This window comes from Curcuma longa, chromosome 3 (assembly GCF_044706935.1).
Source record: "Curcuma longa cultivar G26 ecotype Majalengka, Jawa Barat chromosome 3, ITB_CL_G26_1.1, whole genome shotgun sequence".
Classification (NCBI taxonomy): Eukaryota; Viridiplantae; Streptophyta; class Magnoliopsida; order Zingiberales; family Zingiberaceae; genus Curcuma; species Curcuma longa.
Genome location: NC_133863.1, coordinates 10,114,221 through 10,140,298, shown reverse-complemented (window position 1 = coordinate 10,140,298; position 26,078 = coordinate 10,114,221). Strand labels below are relative to the sequence as shown.

General features: G+C 31.7%; 2 protein-coding genes across 2 annotated transcripts; one reads left to right on the top strand and one right to left on the bottom strand.

The window, feature by feature from the left end:
* Positions 1 to 8,955: 8,955 nt before the first annotated feature.
* LOC141823472 (reticulon-like protein B2) lies at positions 8,956 to 10,293 on the bottom strand. Its single transcript, XM_074710759.1, has 5 exons — positions 10,055 to 10,293; positions 9,675 to 9,855; positions 9,453 to 9,594; positions 9,306 to 9,375; positions 8,956 to 9,231 (listed from the first exon to the last, which is right to left on the bottom strand). The coding sequence occupies exons 1-5, from the start codon at positions 10,254 to 10,256 to the stop codon at positions 9,062 to 9,064; spliced, it is 765 nt and encodes a 254-aa protein (XP_074566860.1). The 5' UTR covers positions 10,257 to 10,293; the 3' UTR covers positions 8,956 to 9,061.
* Positions 10,294 to 15,978: 5,685 nt separating this feature from the next.
* On the top strand, positions 15,979 to 20,007 carry LOC141824767 (ER lumen protein-retaining receptor A-like). Its single transcript, XM_074712103.1, has 6 exons — positions 15,979 to 16,129; positions 16,205 to 16,470; positions 18,867 to 18,982; positions 19,134 to 19,204; positions 19,282 to 19,345; positions 19,654 to 20,007. The coding sequence occupies exons 1-6, from the start codon at positions 16,039 to 16,041 to the stop codon at positions 19,688 to 19,690; spliced, it is 645 nt and encodes a 214-aa protein (XP_074568204.1). The 5' UTR covers positions 15,979 to 16,038; the 3' UTR covers positions 19,691 to 20,007.
* The last annotated feature ends 6,071 nt before the right edge of the window (positions 20,008 to 26,078 follow it).

Sequence of the window (26,078 nt, the reverse complement as noted above, 5' to 3'; positions counted from 1 at the left end):
TGGCTACACATGAAAATTTGATACCGCTTCGTGCATTTGATGCATTGCTCACGCCTGCACGCCTACATGCATGAGAATTTGCTGCATGCATAAGAATTAAGCATGGCTAAATTGATGCATCATTTTGAAAATAACAGTAAAACTAATTAATTTTATATTAATTATAATTATTATATTATTATAAAAATATAAAATTCTATTTATATGTCAATTTCCTTTTCTTTTATCTTATTTTATATCTTCATTCTCTCAAAAACTAACAGATCAATACTGTAGATCTCATTTTATATGATATAAAAAACTTAAAATTACTTAATAATAATTTTTTAAAAATAAAATATTTAAATCTTAAATTTTTTTTAACATTATCGATGATTTAGGTTTATTTTTAGAATTAAAAGTTTTTTAAAAAATAATAAATCCAGAATTATAAATCACAATTGAGGTATTAAAAAATTAAATTATTTTCCTAATGCATAAATAACTTATAAAATATTATTAATTATACTTATTAGTGTAGCTTCAGAAAAAAAAAATTTAAAATTAAAATTAATAAAGTCTTATTTACGTTCAATAATGTCTTGAAAAAGATTAAATAATCTAGTAATTTTATCAATTAAAAAAAATTATTAATAAAATTTGAATATAAAAATTTAATTAATAATTTTGCATCTCAACAAAAAAATTTAAACCCGTTGTTATCGGTCCCAAATCCGAATGAAAAAAGATGAGGAAAAAATTTATATTTAAAAAATATATTAAAGGTCTAAAAAAAAGTAGCCTAGGGCCTCATAAAACCTTGAGACGGTCCTGCTTGAGAGGCAAAAGTGATATTTTTTTTTGATAATTTAAATATCTAGCTCTTTAAACTGATTAATTCTGAAGATGCTCGATCTGACTCCATAAAAGTTTTCTATCTATCATAGTCTAAATTTAGAAGCGAACGATATGTCGCTTCCCATCTATCTTTCCCGAGTTCCCTTTTATAGGAGAAAACTGATACATATTGTCCCATTTTCCAAGGTCGTTTTCTAAAGTTCTCTTCTTATGGGAGGAAACTAATTCGTAATGCATCGTAATTAGGAATAGACCCATATATACCTGATAAATTATGAAAGTACTCTACTATTCTGTAAAAAAAGTGGAATCCATCATCTTAGCGGCCCCATACGATCGACCCCATGACCATCTGTGAGGAGGTAAATCGAAAAACTGCAGTTGGTCACGACGCAAGAGGGTATTATCTGGTTTCGCCAGGATTCGAACCCTTACCCTCTTCTACAATTCTGCTGCGTCATAACCAACTCAGATATGTTCCGGAGGCATCTACTATTAAATCATAGTCCGAGAGCAAAAGTGAGAATTCATTGCACAATAAAAGGGTTGTTCGGGTGGAAGTTTTTTTTTATTTTATTTTATAGGATCTATTGTGTCGCAAATCATAATATATGTGTAGGATGTGTTTTTTTTTTAAGTACTTTTTATTTCTATTTTTTTCCTTTTTGCAAAAAAAAAAACCTAATAAGAATTAGTGACCATTAGAGTAAAAGGGATTGATTATAGATGATTATTAGCTAAACAATAGAGACAATAAACAATTATATATTGAAAGCACAACTAATGCTTTGTTTACCCTAATAATTTGTAGATAGAGGAAACAAAATTAATGATGAAAAAATAAGTAAAAATCAAAAAGTGTTTTTTATTAATATTACACGAGCAGCTCTCATGAGCACTCCATCCCATTCATCTTTGATATAACTATCCTCGAATATATTATTTGATATTATTATTATTTTTGTTATAGAACATTAAATCATGAATCGCTCATCCATTTACATGAACATGATAGTCTCTTTGTAACAATTACAAATTGATCTGGAATTAAATTTAAAATTGATCTAATTAATTAATTCAAAGAACTAAATATACTTAGGTCATCTTTTACTTTTATAAGAGAAAATGTCTTGACTTTTATTCCCTCTTTTATTTAATCCGTTCTTACAAGTAAATAGGGCATATAACTTGTACACTTGCATGTCGTTTTATAAAGAATGGTCTTGACAAAAAATAAGAGTGTCAAAAATGAATTCGATTCCAACCGATTCAAAAAATATAAAGTTAGAATTGAAAATTTTAAAATTTGAATCAAATCAAATTGGATCCAGAATTAATTTGGAAAGAAAATTTCAAATTCAAGTTAAATCTTTAAATTTAAATATTTAAATTTATGAAATATAATAAATTAAAATATTATTATTTTATATTTTAAAAATTTTATTAAATCAAATTGAATTGAATTGATTTCGAATTGGAATGTGATTGAAAGTTTTTATAATACTTATTTTCTTTTAAAAAAATAAAATTTATAATCCCAGCAGTTTCATACGGTTAGCTCCACTATTATTTGTTGTAGCTCGTTGAGATTCAAGTCCTTGTCTTTTTTTGCAACTATGCTCCGTCGTAATCAACTCATTTATGTCCCAGAGGCAATATAAAATTGTCCGAGTAAATTTTTTATAGTGATCGACACCATCGTCAAAACGACCCCATAATCAAAAAATCTCTTAAGAGGATGCACGGTTCCACTATATTGATAAGAGGTCCCACTATCGAGACAACACCTCAGTTAACAGACCTCTCAAGGGAGATTTTATTTGTTGCTAAGAGAACTCAAATTCGAAATCTTAAACAACACATCTCCGTATTTACTAACTGGGATAAGTCACTTCGACAATACTTTTACTTCGATATCATCCAACCACACCTAAATTAATAGAACCGTCCTAATTATATATATAACAGATTTTACTATTGCCCGAAGGTCTAAATGGTAACGACATGGATGCCCTTGGGGCATAGCTGAGTTGGTTACGACGCAGCAGACTTGTAGAAGATGGCAAAGGTTCGAATCCTAGCGAAGCTAGGCAATACTATCGTGACCAACTGCAATTTTTCGATTTACCTCCTCACAGATGGTCGTGGGGCCGACCGTGTGAGACCACTAAGATGACAGATTCTACCTTTTGTAGAAGAGATAACGACATGGATGGTGCAATGTCCATTGATTGATGTGGAGTGATTAGCTAATAGGAAGCCGAATTATTGAGAGACTACTAAAGTACCGAATTCAGACAATTTTGCAACGGTGGAAAGAACTGATGGTGAAGTGGTCGGGGGCATTCTCAATCGAGTTTTAATTTTAATAAATTAATAGATAATTTTTTTAATAGACAGTTGATTTAAAATATTAAATTAATAAGCTATTTAATTTTAAATTTGTTTTGATGTTTGATAAAAAAAATTTCGTTAATCCAATAAATGATTCATACATTTATTAATATTAAAAACCACCGACCCAGCATGTACACAGTATTTCTTCGGCAAATAAATATCATTAATTAGGTGATAATTAATAAATGATAAAAATATTGATATGATACTTACATTAAAGTAAATGATATTTTAAATAAAATTAGTTTTAAAATGGGGGAAATATTATATGTTTTCTAAGAATTAATTAGCTTATTTCACAAAATTTTAAGAATATTTTGTTTTTATTTTTTTCAGTGTTTTGGCAAATAGAAAAAATATTGTAAATATAAAATGACTTTCTTAAAAAATAAAATTATTTATAAATTATTATTATTATTATTTACTTTTTCACCTTTCATTTTTCATTCATATACAACTAAATCCGTTGATTAGGTGAAATTTATATGATTAGCTCAATCTTAAATATAACAATTTCCTCTAAATTCAACAAAGAATTTAATATCTAACTCGAATAAAAGAGGATATGGAGAGATCTAATTTCACTATGGTATTGATTTTAAAACATTAATACTTTGATTTTCAAATATCAATACTAGTTGTTGTTATTGAAATCCAACACCACAATTGACATTGATATTGAAATTCAATACTATAAGGATGCTAATATTGAAATCAACACTAATTGTGTCAATATCATAATGATGTTGATTTTTAAAAATTAATACTGATTGGGTTGTGTACGAGGATGAATATTCGATCATCTGATGGATATGAAAATATAATTGAAAGTTGAATATTTGATAGGAATGAAGATGAAAATGAATATAATAAATATGGATAGAGACCGAGAGTATAAAATCTAATCTAAATCAAATTCACTGTCATTCCTAGTCAATTTGTATGTTTGATTTAGATAAGTTGATAGTTGCAAATGGTATTTGCGATAATATTTTAGTACTTATGATTGATTTGAATATGTTATAATAATTATAAATTATAGTAGTTATAGTTTATAATAATGTTGACTGTATTTACATAATCAATATTCAATTTGCATACATTTAAATTGATAGAATAAAAAAGGATAACTAAAAAAAAAGAGATGTTATTTTGATGACTAATGAAAAATGCTGATTTGATTTTCCCCCAAATGCATTCACTCCTTTCCAAATCCGACCAGACCGGACTGCCCACTAACTTCCGGTTCATGTTAACCATTAAGGACCCGGTCCAGGTTCCGGAACACTATAAATACACAGCGAGGGATGACCTAGCTCTCGAGTCACCGGGAGTTGCGCTGCGCACCCGCGGCCGTCGTTCTCCTCCGATCTCCCTTCCCGATGGCAGAGCTCCAGATCGGTTGATCCTTCTCCGACTCCGGCGAAGTGAATCGATCTCCACTGGGTCATTTCTCTGACCATCTTCCTGTTTTTCCCTTTATTTTATCATTTTTGGATCCTTTTCGCAATCGAAGGACCTATGGAGGCATCGTCTTACTGTTCGGTGAGATGCTTTCCAAGTTTGCCTTCGGAGAAGGACCGGGGCGAGGGCGGGCGGACTCGCAACTCGATTCGAGCTCCGTCCACCTCCAGATCTGCTTCCTTATCTGATCTACCTCGCACATCACACAAAAAGTTGAAATATCGGTTAGATCTCCTCTGGTCCCTCTTTCTTCTCGTATGATTGAGCGATTTTGATGCTTTTGCGTTTAAATTTTCTGCCGCGCGCTGTTGGTTTTCAAATCTAATTGAAACTTCGCTGTTGCTACATCGCATTGGACGTAGATTCGGTGGTTTTGTTCTATGATTGCAGCTAAGTTATGAAGCATAAACTAGTGTTCCCTTCCTAGCCAATGCAAGCTATCCTCCGCTGCATTTGGACGTTGGTGACCTACATACACATCTACATTTTTAATTTAGGTTGTATCTTCTTCTACGTCTCGATTAAGAACGATCAAATTCTTAATCCGATACTGTTTTGAACACTAAGGACCCAGTGCTGCAGAAGATGAAAACATCAAATTTCCATCGGATTTGTTTAGGTGTTTGAATTTGGATTTTATTAGAGAATAAAGAGACTTGCTTCATAAAGACTTATAAATATTGTCATCAGAAAAAGGTGCGAGTGTAGCATTATGTGGTTGTTGGCGTGGGATTAAAATCTGCACTTTGATTCAACAGATAAAAAAAATCAATAACGAACTAAATAGTAAAAACATATTCCAACAATGATTTGCTTATGAACATATTCCAATAATTAACTTGATGACATGCAACAATAACCTTGGTCTTATTTTCTGGTCTCTTTGCCATCTCAAGAGCAGTGTGTTGTTTCCACTGACAAGGTTGTGTTTCATGCTGATACGGCAGAATTCTGAAGCTATCAGGCGACTTGTAATTAATTCGTTCCTTGGTCTTGCCCTTGAGTTATCAGGCATTAGATTGGCGGTACATTAGCAGCCTGCAACGGTTAGGGCTTTGTCGCCCTGTGATCTGGCTTTTAGTTGGTAACATGGAGCTTAAAGAGGCTAAGGTAGCATTTGGCTATGTGATGAGGTTGATGTATTTCCTTTGTTGTCATGATGAGGCCATGGTTGCCCCAAGGCAAGACGCTTTTGCAATCAAATCTCAACTACGACGTATGGATTAATTTCTTTTAGTAGTAAGAAACTTTGGAACTTTAGTTATGGAGTGATATTTTATTTTTGTTTTTTGAGTTTTTTGATGATTTACAAAAATTTTTATAAGATATCACTTTTAGGATGAATCGATGAGAAATTTTTATAAAATATTATTTTTAAAATTAAGATGAGAAATTTTTATAAAATATTATTTTTAAAATTAATTGATTTAAAGAGTTACTTATTATATAAAAAATTAATGAAATTATAATTGAGTCAGAAAATATTTAGAGGATGTGGGTTCTATTTAAATTTTTAAAAAATGTGAAAGTTGGGACTCTCCTTTTAATGTTTCAAACTAAAGGTGCAAACACAAAATAGTATACAAATACTATTGTTGAAATTTAAATTTGAAAAATATATGTGATATTTAAAATTGAAAATTTAAAATGTAAATGTTTATGATTTGAAATAAAATTTGAGTTCAACTCTGAGGGCATGTTTGGTAAGGGGTAATCAGGCTTGTAATGTAATCAGGATTACATTACAAGATGATTTACTGTGTTTGGTAACATTTTAGAGATGTAATGTAATGTAATTGGATTACAAAAGAGGAGCCAAGATATGTAATCTGGATTACAAAGAAAATAGTATGTAATCCGATTACATTACAGATTCTATTTTTATCGTACCAAATATACCCTTCCACTTTATTAATAAAATTAATAATTTTATAACATCAATAATTTATTAATTATAATTAATAATTAATTATTAATAAACTTAATTAAAATAATTAATAAAAGTATTAATAAAATAATAATTATTAATTATGAAAATAAGTATTAATAATTATAATTAATAAAATAATTAAAATAATAAAATTAATAATTATTATTATTAATAATTTAAATAAAATTTATTAATTAATAAAATATTTATTAATTATTTTAATAATTTTTATTTTATAATTTTAATTAATAATTAATAATTAATAATTAATAAAATTAATTAAAATAATTAATAAAAGTATTAATAAAATAATAATTAGTATTAATAATTATAATTAATAAAATAATAAAATTATTAATAATTATTATTAATAATAAAATAATAATTATTAATTATTAAAATAAGTATTAATAATTATAATTAATAAAATAATTAAAATAATAAAATTATTAATAATAATTATTAATAATTTAAATATAAATTATTTATTATTATTATTAATTAATAAAATATTTATTAAATATTTTAAAAAATTTTATTTTATAATTTTAATTAATTATTATTTAAACTAATTAATTATTTTAAAAATAAAAATAATTAATTAATTATTAATAATTAATTGTAAAAATTAATAGTTAATAATAAATTATTAATTATTAAAAAATATTAATTAATTTTAATTAGTAATTAATAAATATTTTATTTTTTATAATTAATAAAATTATTAAATAATTATTAATTTTATTAATAAAAATTATTAATTTTATTAATAATAAAAATTAATAATTATTAATTATTAATAAAATAATTTATTTTAAAGATAATAAAAATAATCTTTATTATTACATTTATTTTTATTTTATTTTAAAAATTAAGAGGGTATTATTGGTATTTTATAATAATAAAAATTAGATTCCTTACTGAAAATAATGTACATCAAACACTGTAATGTAATCATTCTTGTAATCAAACGTAGCCTGAGTTGTTTGAATTTTGATTTGAGGAGGATTGAATTGTCATTTGAAATGGTTTAAATTTGAATTTGAATTATTTAAAATTTCATAGTAAAATTATGAAAAGTAATTCATGATTAAATTCGCATTTAATAATTTCAATAATGAATCAAAAAATTTTAAATCAGTTCAAAAAGTTTGCGACTTAATTTTATTCATTTTAAACCCTACCTTAAACTTCCGAATCTGAATAACTTCCTTAACATAATGAAATAGGTATGAAGATATTTTAATTCTCTATAAAAATTTTAAAATAATTTATTCTTGTAAATTTAAGATTCCATGTTAACTTTATATTTTTCTTCATGGGAAGTTTCATTACATTGGAAGAGATTTATCAAAGAATTTAAAAAACAAAGATTATTTTTTTAAAAAAAATAAATTTATAAGGATCATAAGTTAATCTTTTTAGGTATCGTAAGACTTACGGAGTGAAAATCTATTAATAATTGAAATGCTTTGTGTGTAAGGAAGTTAGCGATAATATCCTAAAGTGAATTAGACGTGTAAGGTTGAATTTTTTGAATAGTATTTCTAGACCAATATTGTTTAGTATTTCTAGACCAATATTGTTTAACTCAATAAAAGCTAATTTATGTTGTTTATTAACAAAACAAAATATAATAATAAAAGGCACATAAACAATTTACACAACTTTTTTTATTAATTTATCTAAAATTTTAATTATATATATTTTATAATTTATAAAATTTTATAATCTTTGAAATATAATATAAATTTGAACTCAATAATCTCCATAAGAAAATAAACAAATTACCTCTATAGTTTGAAATGCTTGTGGTAAAATTTGATTGAACGACCTCTTCAGATATTTTATTCCCGCAGAAATTCTACATAGGCTCAGGGCGTTGCTAGGGTTCAATAGGAGATCTACATAGTTCTTCCTCCCATCTAATCCCTATTGTTCCTTGTTATCACGGCCAACTTGCCAAGGACAGTTCAATATCTAGTTTCGATATCGATTTATTTGCAAACGAAGTATGCAAATTAAATATATGCTAAACCAAAATGATGCGTTTTTCCAAATCCAAATAAACATTTTTAAACTTGGAGACGAGAAACGGGAAACGTGGAAACGGAAACGGGAAACGGCAATAGTTAAAGTTTCCGATACTTTAATTTAGGAGGGATTAATTAAATAAACTTAATATGGATGGGGTTTGATCAATCAAATCATAATTTATTTAGGATTAAAAGGTTTAGTGGGTTTAATTGGTAGTGGATGGATTAATGAATTAACTGTTTAAACCCAAACCCATTAACATTAAGAAATTAATAAAGCTACGTAATAAAACTACCCTGATCCCATAAAACTCGGAATCAATTTGAACATGAAACGTTCATAGCCATACTTGAGAATCCAAGAAAAATTAAATGGTAGCACAAAGTACCTTTCCTTTTATTGAAGCTTCTTATCCTTCAGTGGCACTTTGGGGATCTTGCTCAAGTATTTGGCATGAACTACGGCATAGTGCTTCTTGAACTCTGCTTCTGCCTTCTCGGCGAAGCCGTCGATCTTGTCTTCATATTTCTCATACAGCACGGGCACCGTGTACAGGGCAACAAACACTGCACCAAATTTCCAGAGTTTACAATCTCAACACACACACAATAAAAGGATTGAGAGCTGGGAAAACAATTACCTATGTAGAACAAGGTCAAGAAGTTGACGCAATTACCAATGATCGACACAAGCCACAAGCCGCCAATAATCTAGAATCAAGAGGTCGAATATTCATAGACAATTTACAAAAACAACTCGATCTGCAAAGTGAACACAATCGACTTACAATGAGAAACTTCTTCAGATCACGCCCCATTGCAACTTCCCGCAACGAAGCTAGCAACCAGTTGAGTTGATGTCCTAGTGAAAGAGCCACATTCACAACTGGATCCTCCGGGATGCTTATCTCAGGAATGTTCGGCCGGGACCTGTCATCAAGAGCTTAGAGATTAAGCCGTGAGAGAGACGAGTGCGTGAAGGTAACGTGATTTGAGAGGAGAGATCTGACTTGCTGATGAAAGTGCTCGCAGTGGACCAGAGGAAAACGATGGCCAGGGAGAAGATGAGCGCATGACCCACCAGAGTCAGCAGGTGGTATTCCAACAACTCGAACAACACCCAAATAGCGGTCGCAGATCCGAGCGTCGAGGCTGAGATCTTCCTGTTCCTCCATAGGAAAACATCAGCAGCTGTTCAGAAAATGGTCAGTAGATCATCAGCGAATCGTAAAAAACTTAGATCTAACGAAGAACACAAAAAAATAGATTGGAGTAATCATGAGAAGAGCGAAAATAAGATCTGAAACAATCCGATGAACAAAAAGGTATCAATTCAAGCAAATCCACGCGAAAAGGAAAGGCATCAGGGGAGAGCAGACTGTATACATACGTTTTCCGCCGCCAAGGACCGTGTGCAAGGGCTTCTGGCGGCCGAAGAGGCGGTAGATCTTCGCGTTGGCGGCCTCGGCAGCTGCCGCAACCGCAGACGGTCCGGACGATCTCTCGTCGCCTGAATCGGAGGACGACGAGTCCGAGCCGTGGAAATGGTCAGTTATCTTCTCCAAAAGCGACTCCTCTCCGTGCTCCGCCATCGTCGCCGCCGCCGAGCACAGCAATCGCCTTCGTCTCCGCGCGTCAAAAGCTAGCAGAGAACGGAGGCGATAAAGATGGCTTTATAAGAGCAGCAGAGCTCAGGGGAGAGATCCCAGCCGTCCGATCTTGGATCCGAAAATGCATAGGCGATTAACTTAACGGCGGGTTGATTTTAACGGAAATTTCCACAAGGTCCCAGATTTTACTCTTTTTTCAAAAATACCTCTTTTGGTTTCATTGTTCTAAAATTTTTATTATTTCTTTTTGAGATAAGAGATTTTAGGAGTAAACTAAAAAATAAAATTTAAATGGTGTTTATCAGATAATCTATTGTTTTCTAAATTATATTTTTTTTACTAAACTAATAAACTAAGTTTTAAACAAAATTACGTAGTTTTAATTAAAATTATTCAATAATTAAATGTTTTAGAAAGTGTTTATAGATCTTGATTAAAAATAATATAATAAAATTACGTATTTAAAAAGGAAGGGTATTTTTGAATAAAATGATTTAAAAAATTTAAAAAAATTACTTTTGTTTATTTATATCATAATCACTTTTAAAAATATATATATATATCAAAATACACCTTTATTTATAATTTTTTATTTATAATATTTTCTTTTAAAATAACTTTAAAATGATAGTATTTTATATAAAATTGTTTTAAAATGAAAATAAAGCTCTCGGAATTAAATATTGACTAGGGTGCTATTTTAATAATTTTACAAGAAGGAATACAATAATTTGTGTGATATAAAAAATTAAGGTAAAATATTTTTAAATATTTTTTAAACATAGAAGTCTCTTTTCATAATAATAACAATAAAAGGGTGCTTTTTAATTCTTGCCCAAATTAAAAATATGGAGAGCCTTTTGATATTAACAAACTTTTAAAGACCAATTTGAAAAATTGTAACGCCGTTACTTTTTGGACGGGGATGCGACCACGACCGCCCTTGGGGCTTGTGTCCGTTATTCAATAGGCGGTCTGCTTGCCACGTTACCCTTGAGTACTCTCCGTATCATCCAACGGACAGCAAACACCATACTAAGCATCAGAATTTTTACAAGTCGGCAAACTGCTGTGGACCCAAGAAGAACCTAATAATAGCAAGTCGACATGTTGTCCTTCCTCTAGTAATTGCAGATCTGACGGCGACAGCAACAGGAAAACCGACCACGAGGGCAAAAGAGACAATCCAAAGAATTTCAAACTTTCAAAATTCAAATTCCTGTTAACTTGTTGGAGAAGAAAATACGCATATTGCTTAATGGGTAAGGACTCCGCACTTTTATTTTATTTTATGACGACTCAATATAATTTATTGAGTGGATAAATAATATATAATATTTATAAAAAAAAAATATTGTACAAATAAAGATAAATGACTTATAATCTATCTAATATGAATATGTTATATATATATATATATATATATAAAAATAAAAATATCAATGTAAGAAACATGCAACCCATTAAGAAATATGTATCGTATAAGAGAATGAACAATTTACAATCTATTTATAACGAAGTGCGTATGTATGCATTTATATATATATATAGCTAGGATGAACGATCTACAATTCATTAAAAAAAGATATATCATTGATACAGTAAATGAACGATCTGTAATCCATACATCATATAATGCATATATATATATATATATATATATATATATATATATATATATATATATATATATATATATATATATATATATATATATATATATATATATATATATAAACACAAACACAATGTGAACAATGTGTAATCCACTCTAAATGTACTTATAAAAATAAAATGAACGATTTACAATCCATCATATGAGGTGCTTGACATAAAAGAAGAATAACCTATAGGTGCTTGACATAAAAGAAGAATAACCTATAATCCACCTTGAGAAGAAAAATCATATCAATTAAATCGGAATCTATGCATATGCAAAAAGACTAAAAAACCTTTTTTAAACTATGGAGAGTTATTTCATACCACTCTCATATATCTTATACATTCACTCTTTTATTATTTTAATTGAGAAGTTATATAATTTTTACTACGGAGAGTCTACACCCTCTAGAACTGTTTTAAAGTGATTTTGATTAAATTGATAAATAGTATTTAAATATAATATTATTCAGATATTATAAATTCTAAACTCATCTTAAATCCATTATAACAACAAATGGATAGTTTCTACATAGTATAAATCCTAAACTTACCCTAAATACGATATAGTAATTATATCTTCTATATGTTATAACAACTATTCAATAATTTCTATATAATATAAATTCTAAATATGTTCTAGCAGCTGTTGAATAACTTTTATATGTTGTAATAGCTATTAATATCTGCCACGATAATGCTAGTTCAAGGGGTATTGTCGGGATAAAATCATTGGAAAAGCACCATTAAATTGTAATTGAAAATGGGGCATTATATGAAGATTTTGTAAATGATGAGTGTCTATTCGATTTTGTAGAATCGTGTAACGTGCTAGAGCGGGGTGAATAGCATGGGCGGAGCTTACATTGCCCAGTGTGGGCAGCTGCCCACACTAAGCCCAGAAAAAATTTATTAATTGATCGCTGAACCTTCTCAAATCAATCAACCTGAGAGTCATTCCGATGCAGGGTTCTCAGATTCTGAGTCAATCTCCGACCCTTTAACCTCCATGCAGTGCTCTAACTTGGAAAACAAAGCAGAATAAAACTCCTCATGCTTCAATCTCAAGCTGAGTTGACATCGATCCACCTTGAAGACAAAGAACAGCAAGTTGACTATGTTGAAGTTGTTGGCAGGGTTGAGAACGAATCTGTCAAGCTAATCGATGCATAGGAGTAGCCTCCTCACATGGTTGCTCACAACATTGGTTCAGAGGAAGATATGGAAGAGAGATTGCAATATGAAGGGGCTTGTGATGTGCTCAAGTCTCTAGCCACCGGAAGCTCCCTCACATACTATGATGGCAACATCTCTTTCTCAAATGAGGCAGAAAGTGTTCAGGCCCCCGAATGGATGTTCAGCAAATCTCGAAGGACTGTTAAGGCTGCTTCAAACAGTGATCCTGTATCATCATCTAAAGCTACATTTTGGAACGGTTCGATCTACTTCATCTTTGTCTGTAATAAAAAGATTCAATGTAGCTAGAGATCGTGTATCATCATCTAAAGGCTCATCTTTTGACTCCGACGAGTTCTAAATTGTGGTAGATTTACTAGCAAAGAGGGGGAAATGGATGATACATTCACACGTTGGACACCACATGGTTGCCCCCATCATAATCCCCTAGAAATGACAAATTTATATCACTATCGTGCTAATTTATTTTATGGTGTTATTGATATACAACTTTAAGAGTTAAATGATCATTTCTTAGAGGCATGTACGGAGTTACTTTGTGTAGCTTGTTTGTGCCCACAAAACTCATTTTTGACTTTTGATATGAAAAAATTGATGCAACTAGTTGAGTTTTATCCATAAGATTTCTCAAGATTTGATCTTACTTGATGATCAACTTGAAACTTATATATGTGATATGCATTCTAACAAAAATTTTAAAGGATTAAAAAGTCTTAGCGATCTTTCAGGAAATTTAATTATGTCAAAGAAAAATATGGTGTACCTATTGGTTTATTAGCTTTTGACATTGACATTAATTTTAACGATTGCGACTACAACGGTAGAGAGAGTGTTTTCTACCATGAGAATTATAAAAGATAAGTTGTTCAATCAAATGGGTGAATGATAGTCTTATTATCTATGTAGAGAAATATATATTTTTAACAGTTATAATGAAGTCATTGTACAAATGTTTCAAAATATGAAGACTCGAAAAGAACACTTGTAAAGTAATTATTTTGTGATGTTTTATTATTACAAGATTTTATATTTTATATTTATTAATTATATTATAGTATTGATTTGACACAATAGTAAAGTTATTGCCGTGTGATTTAGAGGTCATAGGTTCAAGTCTCGAAAACAATTTCTTGTAAAGTAGGGTAAGGCTACGTACAACAAATCCTTCTCCGGGACCAGCATTGGTAGGAGCTTCACGCACCGAGTTACCCCTTTATATTATATTATTGCCTACAATGAATCAAGATCCTAGCTCCGCCCCTGGTGAATAGCACGGTCGTCGCTTCTCGTTCGTTCGTTCTATCAGAAACACTTGCATCGGAATTAGATAAACAATGCAAGGACACGTGGATTTTTACTTGGTTCCTAACCCTCCATGGTTAGTACGTCCAAGATCTATGTACGGGAGGTGCCCGTCCACTAGTAGTCTCCTTTCTGAATGTTCGTTCGGAGGGGGAGAAACCTGTCTACAGTCTAATAAAGAATAACAATAAAATACAACGCAAAACAGTAATAATAAAGACAAACACTTGTGTAGAGCCGATCCGGAAGTCCTGAATGTCGCGCACTACTCCTGGATCTTCTCCGATTGCACGAGCCTAGCCCCGTTCGCGTTCAGCAATACCACTAGATGAAGAAGATGACTTGTTGTTGTTATCTCTTTGTTGTTCATGTTCACTTCCTTGTATAGTCTCTTCCGGTCGACTGAAATCCTTATATGGGCGGTTGGATACGCTCTGATCCGATCCTCTCGATCTTATTCGAGTTGGGTCTTCCCGATCGGGTCACCTGGATTCCACATTTGGGTCGCCCGGACCATCAGGTTGCCTGGATTCTATTGACTCAGGTTTGACCTGAGTTGACCCCGAACTTGGCTCGGCTGCCTCTGTTTGCTTCTCTTATGCTTTCTCATCTTGCTTCTAGCTCCCGCTTCCTGCAAGACAAGCATACAAACACGCAAAACAACCTAAACCTTATCCTGTGGGTGTAACTTCGGATTTCTACCAAAATCCTGGATTAGTCTGAGGCATACTGTTCTCATACTAAGAACGCGCCCTTACCCACTCCACTCGAAAGAAGTTTTGCCAACAAATCTTCCAGACTTGTTGGATTTCCCGCTTAGCCATGGTCCTCGGCCCCCAGGAATTTGCTGCTAGGCCCCGGTCCTCCTGACCGCCTAGACTTCCACCAAGCCTCCAGTCATCCTGACCCTACTCGCTTGGCCTTTGGCCACGCTTCCCGGTCCTCCGACACTGCATGGACTTGCTCCTAGTGCACTTGACTTTGCTAAGACTTCTGTCTGATCCTCCAAACCAGGACTTATCTTTGCCTAGCCTACAACTAGGATTTTCCCTTACCTAACCTACAACTAAGACTTTCCCTGTCTAGCTTCACTTAACAGGACTTCCTTGCTTCTCAGGACTTCGCTAGTCATCTGGTCAAACTGATCTGACTAGACTTCACTCACATCCAAATATCAGGTCCTATTTGGATCAACCTTTTAATCAAACTGACCAAACCTAGGTGTATTCTTCTCGGACAGCTAAAACATATTTATATTTCTCCGATTTTATTATATATCATAAATTGTAATTATTTTATTAAAAAATAAATCTAATGGCTCAAGTCATGCTCATACTCGGACAGCTCATGGAACCGACATGAGTCAATTTAGTCTGACCCGAGTCAACTTTGATTGAGTCAATTGGGTCAATTGCGGGAACAAGTTATTTAATATATATATTAAATAACCGAAAAAGCTCCGCAAGCTCCGGCAGATTGCCACGTCATTCTCGTCGCCTCGAAGTGCTGGAATGTTCTCTGGTCTCTTTTTCCTCCCGTTACGGCAGCCAAAATCACCGCCCCTTGCTCATTCCTTTCCCCCGAAACCCTAGTTCCCTCTCCAGCCATGAACGCCTTCCGGTTCTTGGGCGACATGTCGCACCTCTTCAGCGTCGTCCTCCTCCTCCTCAAGATCTACGCCACCAAGTCCTGCTCAGGTTCGTCCGATTTACCCTAGTTACTTTTTGGGCCGTCGGAGAAACGCGCATTATGGGCGATTTTTGTGGCGGCAGGGATCTCGCTCAAGACGCAGGAGCTGTTCGCGCTGGTGTTCCTCACCCGCTACCTCGATCTCTTCATCTACGTTGTCTCGGTGTATAATACCATCATGAAGCTTGTGTTCGTCGCCAGCTCGATCGCCATTGTCTGGTGCATGAGGTACCACCCTGCGGTAAGGCGGACCTACGACAAGAGTCAGGACGTGTTTCGGCATTACGTCCTTGTCGGTGCCTGCTTTCTCCTCGCACTCGTCTTCCATGACGAGTTCACCATTCGCGAGGTATTTTGTTTTTTTTGGGTTGATCGTTGATTAAGTTTGATTGTCCTAATATTCTGTTTCCATTCGATATCATTCTTATATGAGTTGCAAGTGATGTGGGTAAAATGAACCACTGATCTCAGGAACAGTTGGATCTGATTGACAGTGTAAATAGGGTCCAATGCTTGTTCATTAGATTCGATCAATCAGAACCATGTCCCAGGTGGTTAAAACCGTGACATGGTAACTATCTATGAGTGTGCACTCAAGGCCTACAAAGGTGGGTTCAAGGCCGTCAAAAGGGCATTTTGTAGCTTGTCTATGATGTAGCCAACTTTTCTTCATCTCAGATACCTCCAACCAGACTTTAGCTCATTAGATTTCAACTTACATAGACTAGTAAATTCCCACTGCCGCATCCAAGGACACTCACTTTGATCCCACTCCATTCACTTTCATCAAACTGGGCTTAGCTTGGCGAACCTAACCCCAGTTGAACTCAACTTATTGACATTCTCTCCACTACATCTCCTTTGGCTACATTTCCAATTGAATCCAAGGTAGATTCCTGAAGCTAGTGGACTTATGAATTCTTTTATTTTTTAAATAACATGCAGAAAAGGGGTTCAGAGGAAATCATCAATCTTCTAATTTCTATTATGCAATCTGAACTGCAAACATGAATCATATTCCTCATTGAGGATTTGAGGAATCACTAAAATGACAGGCAATTGTAAATTGTAATCATAATCAATCTTCGCATTTGAGCTTTTAACAAGTATATATTTGAATAATGGCCTTTATGCGACACAAAGGATTCATAAGAGATTATGAGAGAAAACAATCACAGAGAGATCCAAGTCACGCACACAGATGCCCATGCATTCTTCATCTTAATAATCTCTTTCAGCAGCCTATACGTATTCACTTTAAATTAGCTCATTTTGATTGTTCTTGACATAGTCTTCATCGAAATTATCATACTTTGCAAAAATGCCTAAGATCTTGAATTGTGGTATCTTAAACTATAGGATACAAATTACCTTTGATATTAATTGAGCTATTATTTAGGCAGTCAAGCATTATAACATCATGAGATAGTGATTACCTTTGTCATGAAAATTATTTTTCTTCGCTTGCAAAATTATTTATCCTTTTACTATTATGTAGATTGTACTTGAGTGCAAAGTAGTTAGGATTGAGATCCTATTTAGGCACAATGAGAGCTTCACAAGATTGGATCTTAAGATGAGAGTGTTGGATCCTATATCTTGTCGTCATCAAGCTATTTTTCACCCAACTATTCTTTGTTAGCCACATGAATCTTCCATCATTTGTAATTGCTTGCAGTATTAACTTTGAATATCTAATTTTGTCATGGACATTGCAAATTTGCATTACTCTAACATGGCAATTCATAATCAGTGTTCTTTAGTATACAAATAATCCAATATAACTTTGATAAGTAGTATCTTCTATAAGATGTATAACATCGACAAAACATTAAAAAGAATCTTTCCATTTGAAAGTTGAAAATCTCATATAATTGATCAAAAATTTTCTTAGATGATTTGGTTGGAAATTATTTAGTGCCCTTCTGATATTTCTCTTCTCTCAAAATCAAAGCAGGTTATTGGAACCTTATTCTCAGGAACATCTGCAATCTCAATCTTTATATCAAGTTTAACTTTGAAAAGATTTATTAGCCTTGTCTCTCTTCAAGTATTCTCATTCCCTCAATGAGCTAGCAAAACTTTTCTCAGTTCCTCTATTCCTCTATGGCATATTCACTGCTTGGATTGATATTGGACTTCATAGTCTCCTCAATATCAACTCCACAAGAGGAACCCTAATCTATCATTTTTTTCATTCCGCAACCCATCACAATCTATTTCTCCACATTCAAAACCTTCAAAGTCCTGTGGTATATTCAGTTTTAGAGGGAGATTAAAAAATTTTGTATGCATTGATCAAAGTTATCATTCTTATTTAATTTCATGCATGATTTTATTTTGACTATAGATTGATCAAAGTTGTACTCGTGTTCATTACTTTGTTACCCTATATATATATCACACTCAAATTGCATCTACTATCTACTAGGACTGACACATATAGCTAAGATGAATGCTCTAGGTTTAGAGATTTCCAACATCCTGTCAGAACCTGCCACAATATTCAACCTTTTTAATCTAGACTTGGTACTAGCTAGAACATTTATATTGCTCATGCTATTCCTTTAAGTTCACATATAGTGTGCTAGGTTCGTTTATGCACATTCCTTGCAATATTCAACTATGGCAAACATTCCTTTAACCATGTAGATCCACATTCGTTGCAGCCATATAGATTCTTTTTTATTTTACTTCTGATACATATTGCACTTACATCTATTTGATCTACTCGCTGTCTTGTAGGTGTGCTGGTCGTTTTCCATATTTTTGGAAGCAGTTGCAATACTTCCACAATTGGTTTTGCTGCAAAGAAGTGGAAATGTTGACAATTTGACTAGCCAATATGTCTTTTTCCTAGGGTATTATTTCCTATACATGCCTTTTCTTGCACTAGTAAGCCTTATCAAATTCCTTCTCTGTTAAAAAAGGTTATTTGTTTTACTCTCTGAAGTTTCAATTCATTCCTAACTTGCTTCTGACCACTTGTCGCCCTTAATCTATTTTCCTCAGGGCTTACCGTGCATTTTATATTCTCAACTGGATATATCGTTATGCGACGGAACATCACATTTCCTGGATATGTAAGGCTTTATCATGGATGCTTGCCATTTCAACTTATTTCTAGTTTCTTTCCCCTGACCCCGTTGCATTTTTCCAGCTTGGATTTGTGGTCTGGTCCAGACAGTTCTTTATGCTGATTTCTTTTACTACTACTTCATAAGGTAAGATACTGAATCTTCTACTTCCTAGGGGAAAATTTCATTTCACTCCCTAAGCTTTTACTTGCATTTTCAAAATGCCTTCAAAAGTGTTTAAGATCGTCAAAATGCCCCATAGAATTTGAAATGTGTTATAATTTTATCCCTCAACTACTAACACCGTGAAGTAACTCGGCCGAATGATGGAGGCTGTTAACAGTATTACTGATTGGAGGATTGGTGGGTAAAAATGACAAACTTTTTAAACTCTATGGGGAAATTTGATGATCTTAAAACCCTGAAGGACGTCTCACATTGTATGAGATTTGCAGCTGGAAGAACAACGCAAAGCTTCAACTTCCTGCTTGAGGTCTGCTTGTTGCTGTTCCATTCTAATATTTGATACCTAAGTTGTGACTTAGAGACCCAAGAACTATCATATAAGATGCCAAAAACAAAAACAAAAAAAAGAACATGATCTACCATCAAATTATTTCAACTATGGCACTAGATACTTAAACTCTATAGCGCATAGCCTTCTAAAACTAACAAGTGAGTAGTGGTTCGATAATATTTTTGTGACAGTTTTCTTTGTTAATGTATTTTATTAAGAAACCTAAATTTTGTAATGTATTCGGGAATGGCTATTTTTGCATATATCGGGAGAATCTGATTGATATATTGAATTGATCCGGCAAATTAGTTCATTGTTTCATCTGCTTTTTGAAGTACCAAAAATATTATTTGATTGCTGATGTTACGATTATCTCGTAAAATGGAAAAAAGGGGGCAAAAGTTAAAGAACACTCTTATTTTTCTAAACCGTTAAAAGGGTGTTTTATTTTTATTTTTATTATTAAAAGGGTTCTCAATTCACGGAAAATGATGCAATTATTTTTTACTATTGTTCTCATTATTATCTTGTGTATATTTCTTGTTTAAATTTTGAATTGGTCGGGTGTGGTATAGTAATTACAAATTTTATAACAGTGGTAAATTATAGTTGTTACAACTTATAATTTATAGTTGTAGTAGTTATAATTTTGTAATTATTATAATATAAAAAAATAATTTAATAAAGAGATTAAAATTCTTCGTAACTTTTGAAAAGATTTTAAATGATATTTTTTTTTAAAATTGTGTTGTTATAGGTGATATATGATAATAAATGTAGATTTTTAAATGAGTTTTAATTTGATATATTATGTGTTTTATGGTTCAATTTGAATTAAAAATTTTACGGTGTAGTAATTATAAGTTCATAATTGTAATAATGCACTTTTAGTTCAGGATTTAAGCAGTAAATACAAGAATAGATAATAATGAGAATACTACAAGAATAGATAATAACGAGAATACTACCAGGATAGTGTAGTAGAGGTTAAGTTGGAACGAGAATATGATGTCTTTTTAATAAAAATTAAAATGGGATATCATATTCAAAAAATAGGGAGTATTTTCTTTTGATTTTTTACCAAAAAAAATAAATGCTTAGTGTGAAACATTTTCTTCAAGAATTTGTCTATTCACCGTTGCACTATATATGAAAGAATTGTTCAAAGATACCGATTTTGTTTCTACATTATATTCTTTTAACTGGATGCTCGTATTTGATTGCTGGAATATGAAAGGCATTTTTATGAATTATTATTTGAAGGAGGACCTTTTTAATAAGTAGGTCACGACAATTTTGACTACGAAAAATCTGACTAGTTTGACTAATTGTCATGTCTCAATCAGCAACTAGGCTACATGGATGGGTCTGAGTTTGACCAAGAATGTAAGGCAAGAACTGGTCAAACATTGTTGAATAAAGAGAAATAATTGTGCCCGAGTATGAATTCTTTTTACAAAAAGTTGAACATTATTGTGCATTAATGGCCCCACAAGATCAGTCTCACGATCATTTGTGAGGAGATAAATCGAGAAACTACAGTTGGTCATGACGCAAGACCGAGTACGAATTCAAACAATTACAATAATTTTGAACATTGTTGTGCATTAATTGCTATCTGACTAAGAATTCCAAACAATACAATCAACATTAAATCATATGGAATGTGTAGCAAGTGAAATAATTGTGTTTTACAAGATAGGTAGCAATAAGATGATGTTAAGGGTTTAGGGTCTGAAAATTTTTGAATTTATTTTGATGGTTGATGAAATTTTTTATGAGTGGAAGAATTGAATATGATGATGTTAATGAAATCCTCAATTCTAAAATGAAAGAGAATTTTGAAATCAATTAGCATTTCTATTATTTTAGTGTGTATTTATGTATTTAGATTTAATATTGAGTAGAAAATATTAGATTTATTTAAAATTGTTTAAATTTAATTATATTTTAATCTGATTATAGTTTTTAAGGTCGAGCAATTTGATTGATATACCAATATTGAAAGAATATTAAAGTATTTTCAGAATAAAAAATAAGATCATTTTAATATTTTTTTTAATAATTGTTTATGATTTCCTCTTGCATTGGGATGAAGTCCGTGCAAGTACAAAGGAATTTTTTCCTGTAAATAAATGCTCCACGAGTCTATGTCTCACGGTGTGAACGCAGCCAACCAGTCAATCGACGAGTAGAAAGTGAAAGGTACACACGGGCCCCACAAATTAATAATAAACTGCATGGATAATACATGCATTAATAATAGGCATGGATAATACATATCGTCGTCCTCTGCTAATCCTTTCTTTTTAGGGGAAAAAAAATAATCGTAGAACGCGTTGTTTGCGGGTCCACATGGCGCGTACAATCTAGTCAAACCAGACCGTCGACTTTGACTCATGCATGGTCAACTCAGACAGATGGTTACCCGAACAAATTTAATTTTGAACAAAAATGACGCTCTATATATGATTTTTAAATCATTCCAAGAGCTATCTTATTTTGATTTTTTTATCAAAAATAAATAAATTTTCATCTCATTAATTTTTATATAAAATAACATAAATATTCCAATTACAACGTATTTGTAAAAATTTTTCTCTAAAATGTAAAATTCTATCGAGGTTAACTGAAATTTATCATTTTTTAAAATCATTCCAAGAGCTACATTTGATTTTTTTATCAAAAAAATATTTCATCACATTAATTCTCTATATAAAATGATACAAATATTTTCTGATACACGATTTATTTTTAACGCAAAATCATATTGTATAGTTAAAATTTTATAATTGCTCGTAGCAATACAGTTTCATAATTATAATAATGAATCTACAAAATTATAATCGTACAACATAAATATTTTTTATAAAAGATAATAATATAGAATAGTATTTGAGAGTATTTGAATTAGTATACATAATAGAATAATGAAGTGAGTTGTTTTTTAATTAAAAAAATTAAAATGAAAAATGTGATGATTTAGAAATAAATGATCTTTTTTTTATCTGTGCCCTTTAATTTTATCACTCTCATTTTAAATATCAGCGGCGCTCTTAGTGATATCTTAAATGATTAAAATAAAAAATGAATATATTTTTTTAAATGTGACTTATAGTTTCTCGTGTGATTTTATCTCTACATCAAAATAGCTCATATATTTCATTGTTAGTGTTTAGGTAAAAGCCAAAAGAGTAGTCAAAAAAGAATAATCTTTTTTAGATATTATTCTCAATGTTTTCTTTTTAATTTAACCTGAAGATATTATACTTAATTGTCCAATCATTCTCCTCTAGATGATGATACGATGATAAAAGATATCTCTGAGACCTAATTGAATTGATTATGATAGAACAAACTTATTGAAGTAGGCAAGGATCAAATCTTGACGAAGTCGAGGCAATATCCTTCCCCATTATGATCAATTACAGCTTCTCGATTTACCTTCTTACATATAATCATAGGACCGTATGGAACCGTTAGGGTGGCAGATTCCATCTTTTATAAAAGATGATAAAAGATGGACTGGACTTTCTAGACAATAATATATAATTTAAATTTCATCCAAAATATATTATATTTGAGGAGTTTAAAAAATTTGTAACGCGTTGGATTATCTATTATTATCCATCTATATTTTTTTATTTATTTTGATAGTCAATAAAAATTTTTTATAATATATCACTTTAGATATATATCGTAAGAATTGAATATCTATATTATAAAAAAATAATTATCCAACTAGTCTATCTACTAGTTTTGGTTGTAATTTTAATTAATATTGTTATATAAATTATAAATTTTTTTAAAAATATCTTTAAAAATAAAAGAAATAAAGTGATCTAAATTCTACCATATACTTTATAAAGTATACATAATTTATTAATTTAAAAACATATACCAATTTTATATAAAATTATGTCACGATTTAAAATTATTCTAATTTCACAAATAACTATTTTTATATGCATATCTTCCTTTACTAATTTAGGTAAGTTTAGCTACATAACAATTTTGAATAAAATACATCAATCTAAACCATTTTAAATTCGTAAATAAATCGTATAGCAATTTCGAATAAAATTATTATATGAATTTATTTAAACTACTCTAAATTAGAAATATAAACTTAATTTTATAATTTTAAATAAAAGTTTTTGAAATTTAAGTCTAATTAAACAAGTGATGGTGACAAGAATATTCTGTATTAATTGGAATGGTAACAAATTAAATGTCAACACATGACAACTCAGCTCATTATTGTGTTTGGAATTTCTTATCTATAGACACAAAAGACAAATTAGACTTTTATTTTCAGATTTAAAAGTATAGACAAACAAAAAACATTGTTATTATAAATATTTTTAAAATAAATATTTATGTTTTTTAAAATATAAATTGCTTTGAATACTTTGAGCTTAGAGTGACCTCTAGATGAGTTGATAAAATGACCAAGTAAATTGAGGGGTATCGTTGAGTTGTTTTAGCGTACTTGAGAACGTTAACTGTTAGATTGAATCGTCATTTATATATTTTCTAAATTATCTTATTGACCGGTGAAAATTTTTTATAGGATCAGATTAATCATCTTATGATTAATTAATCCAAAAAACTAGATACATGATGTCATAATGACTAAAAGGTATACTATAGTTGAACTTATGTGTTTCTAATCAGAAGGAGTGTTTCATAATCTAGATATTTAACTATTCCAATTGATTAATTTTAAAAACAACTTATCCAATCCCCTTAAATTTTTTTATCGACTACAAGAGTAAATCTGAAAGTAAGAATGATGTGTTGTTTCATAATTAATGTTCTAAGATTGTCTAATCACTTATGAAAATTAATTCACAGTATGTTACAGTTAAAAATAGACTCGCGGATGTCTAATTAAATGTGAAAGTCATGGACATCATGTTCATGAAATAATCTCATGGACCTAATTTGACACTTAAAAAACACAAACAATTAATGCCCTTGCTCTTGCACATATATAGAATGTACCTATTACGATAAAAAGCTTGGCCTATTACCTTGATGACGAGGCACTCGACAAGTTGACCCATGTTTTGGCATAGTAGCTGAATATGACTCGACTAGAGGTAAGGCTGAGTCGACCTCATATAGAACATTGACTGACGTATTAAGATAACAAGATCCATTCGATAACTTGATATGAATAATGTTACAGGTTAGTACACTTTGGTCAAGGAAGTCAAAACCTGATCCAATTGGAGATGACACGTCGGATATAAAGTCTGACTCCAAAGTTGATTAGTTTAATCCCACACCCTAGCTCCACGTCGGAATTCTACCCTAACAAGGTGGTTGAGCTCTCAGCAACCAGCTTGACTCCAACTCTCCGACTTAACAATCAGTTCAGCTCCAACTCTCCGACTCGGACAACCAGCAACCACTCTCCAACTCGATAACGAGCTCGACTCAAAACGCAATACTCGACTGCTCCACTTAGGTTCAACGCCAAGCTCCGAGTCTGGGCCTCCAACCAAGTCTCCATTAAACCCTGAGCTCCATCTCGGACCGCGTCTCAGCTCCCAATTTCGGACAGCCTCGGCCTAGACTCTCTTTGCTGCTTAAGCTCCACTCGCCCAATGTCCTACTCAGTGCTCGATTGACTCTGCTCTTGTCACTCCATCATTCAACTTGTCAGACTGCCGCTACCATGCCAGAAGGCAAACAATATAATTTATGATGGCATAGTCTAATGTTGTATTAGATATGGATGATAATACCCTTCATTACGGCGCGCAACGACGATGAGATATTCTCCTTACTTCTGATAGGACATTTTTACTAATGTGACATTTCTTTTATCGAGGATGAGATATTTCTTTCCTTGATAATCTTATATAATAGCTCCTCCTGGCATTGGTATAGGTACGCATGAATACGAAGATATACTTCTTTCTCCCTTCTTGGTCTTTCTTCATCATATATGGGCAACTGATTGATTTGAACGTCGGAGTGACTGAGCTAAGACACCCCTGACTTCCGTTCTCACCCTCATCCTTTTCCTTGCAGTTTGACGCTCGACGGCATGTCAGATCCTAATGTCTTTCTCCTCAAAGTGGGTCATGGGTACTACGTAACTCTGTCAATATATAAACCAAGTGTTCAACTTATCCGAAATGATTTCAAACAGAAATAAATAATTTATATCAATTCGTATCATATGAGAAAGCTTGACTTATTTTGTGCCGACATCGTTTTTTATATGGACCCTAATTTATGGTTCCCCTCCATAAAGTAGATGGAGGGGAACCATAATTTCAAAAACACATGAAGTCTACGATCCATACAAAAATACAAATCTATATTCATCTAATGTGGACCCACTCA

Coding starts and splice junctions, on each gene's coding strand:
- LOC141824767 (XM_074712103.1), top strand. CDS start 16,039: ATGAACGCCTTCCGGTTCTTGGGCGACATGTCGCACCTCTTCAGCGTC. Junction 16,130..16,204: donor CGCCACCAAGTCCTGCTCAG/GTTCGTCCGATT, acceptor TTGTGGCGGCAG/GGATCTCGCTCAAGACGCAG. Junction 16,471..18,866: donor ACGAGTTCACCATTCGCGAG/GTATTTTGTTTT, acceptor GCTGTCTTGTAG/GTGTGCTGGTCGTTTTCCAT.
- LOC141823472 (XM_074710759.1), bottom strand. CDS start 10,256: ATGGCGGAGCACGGAGAGGAGTCGCTTTTGGAGAAGATAACTGACCAT. Junction 9,856..10,054: donor GGTCCTTGGCGGCGGAAAAC/GTATGTATACAG, acceptor TTTTCTGAACAG/CTGCTGATGTTTTCCTATGG. Junction 9,595..9,674: donor GCGAGCACTTTCATCAGCAA/GTCAGATCTCTC, acceptor TCTTGATGACAG/GTCCCGGCCGAACATTCCTG.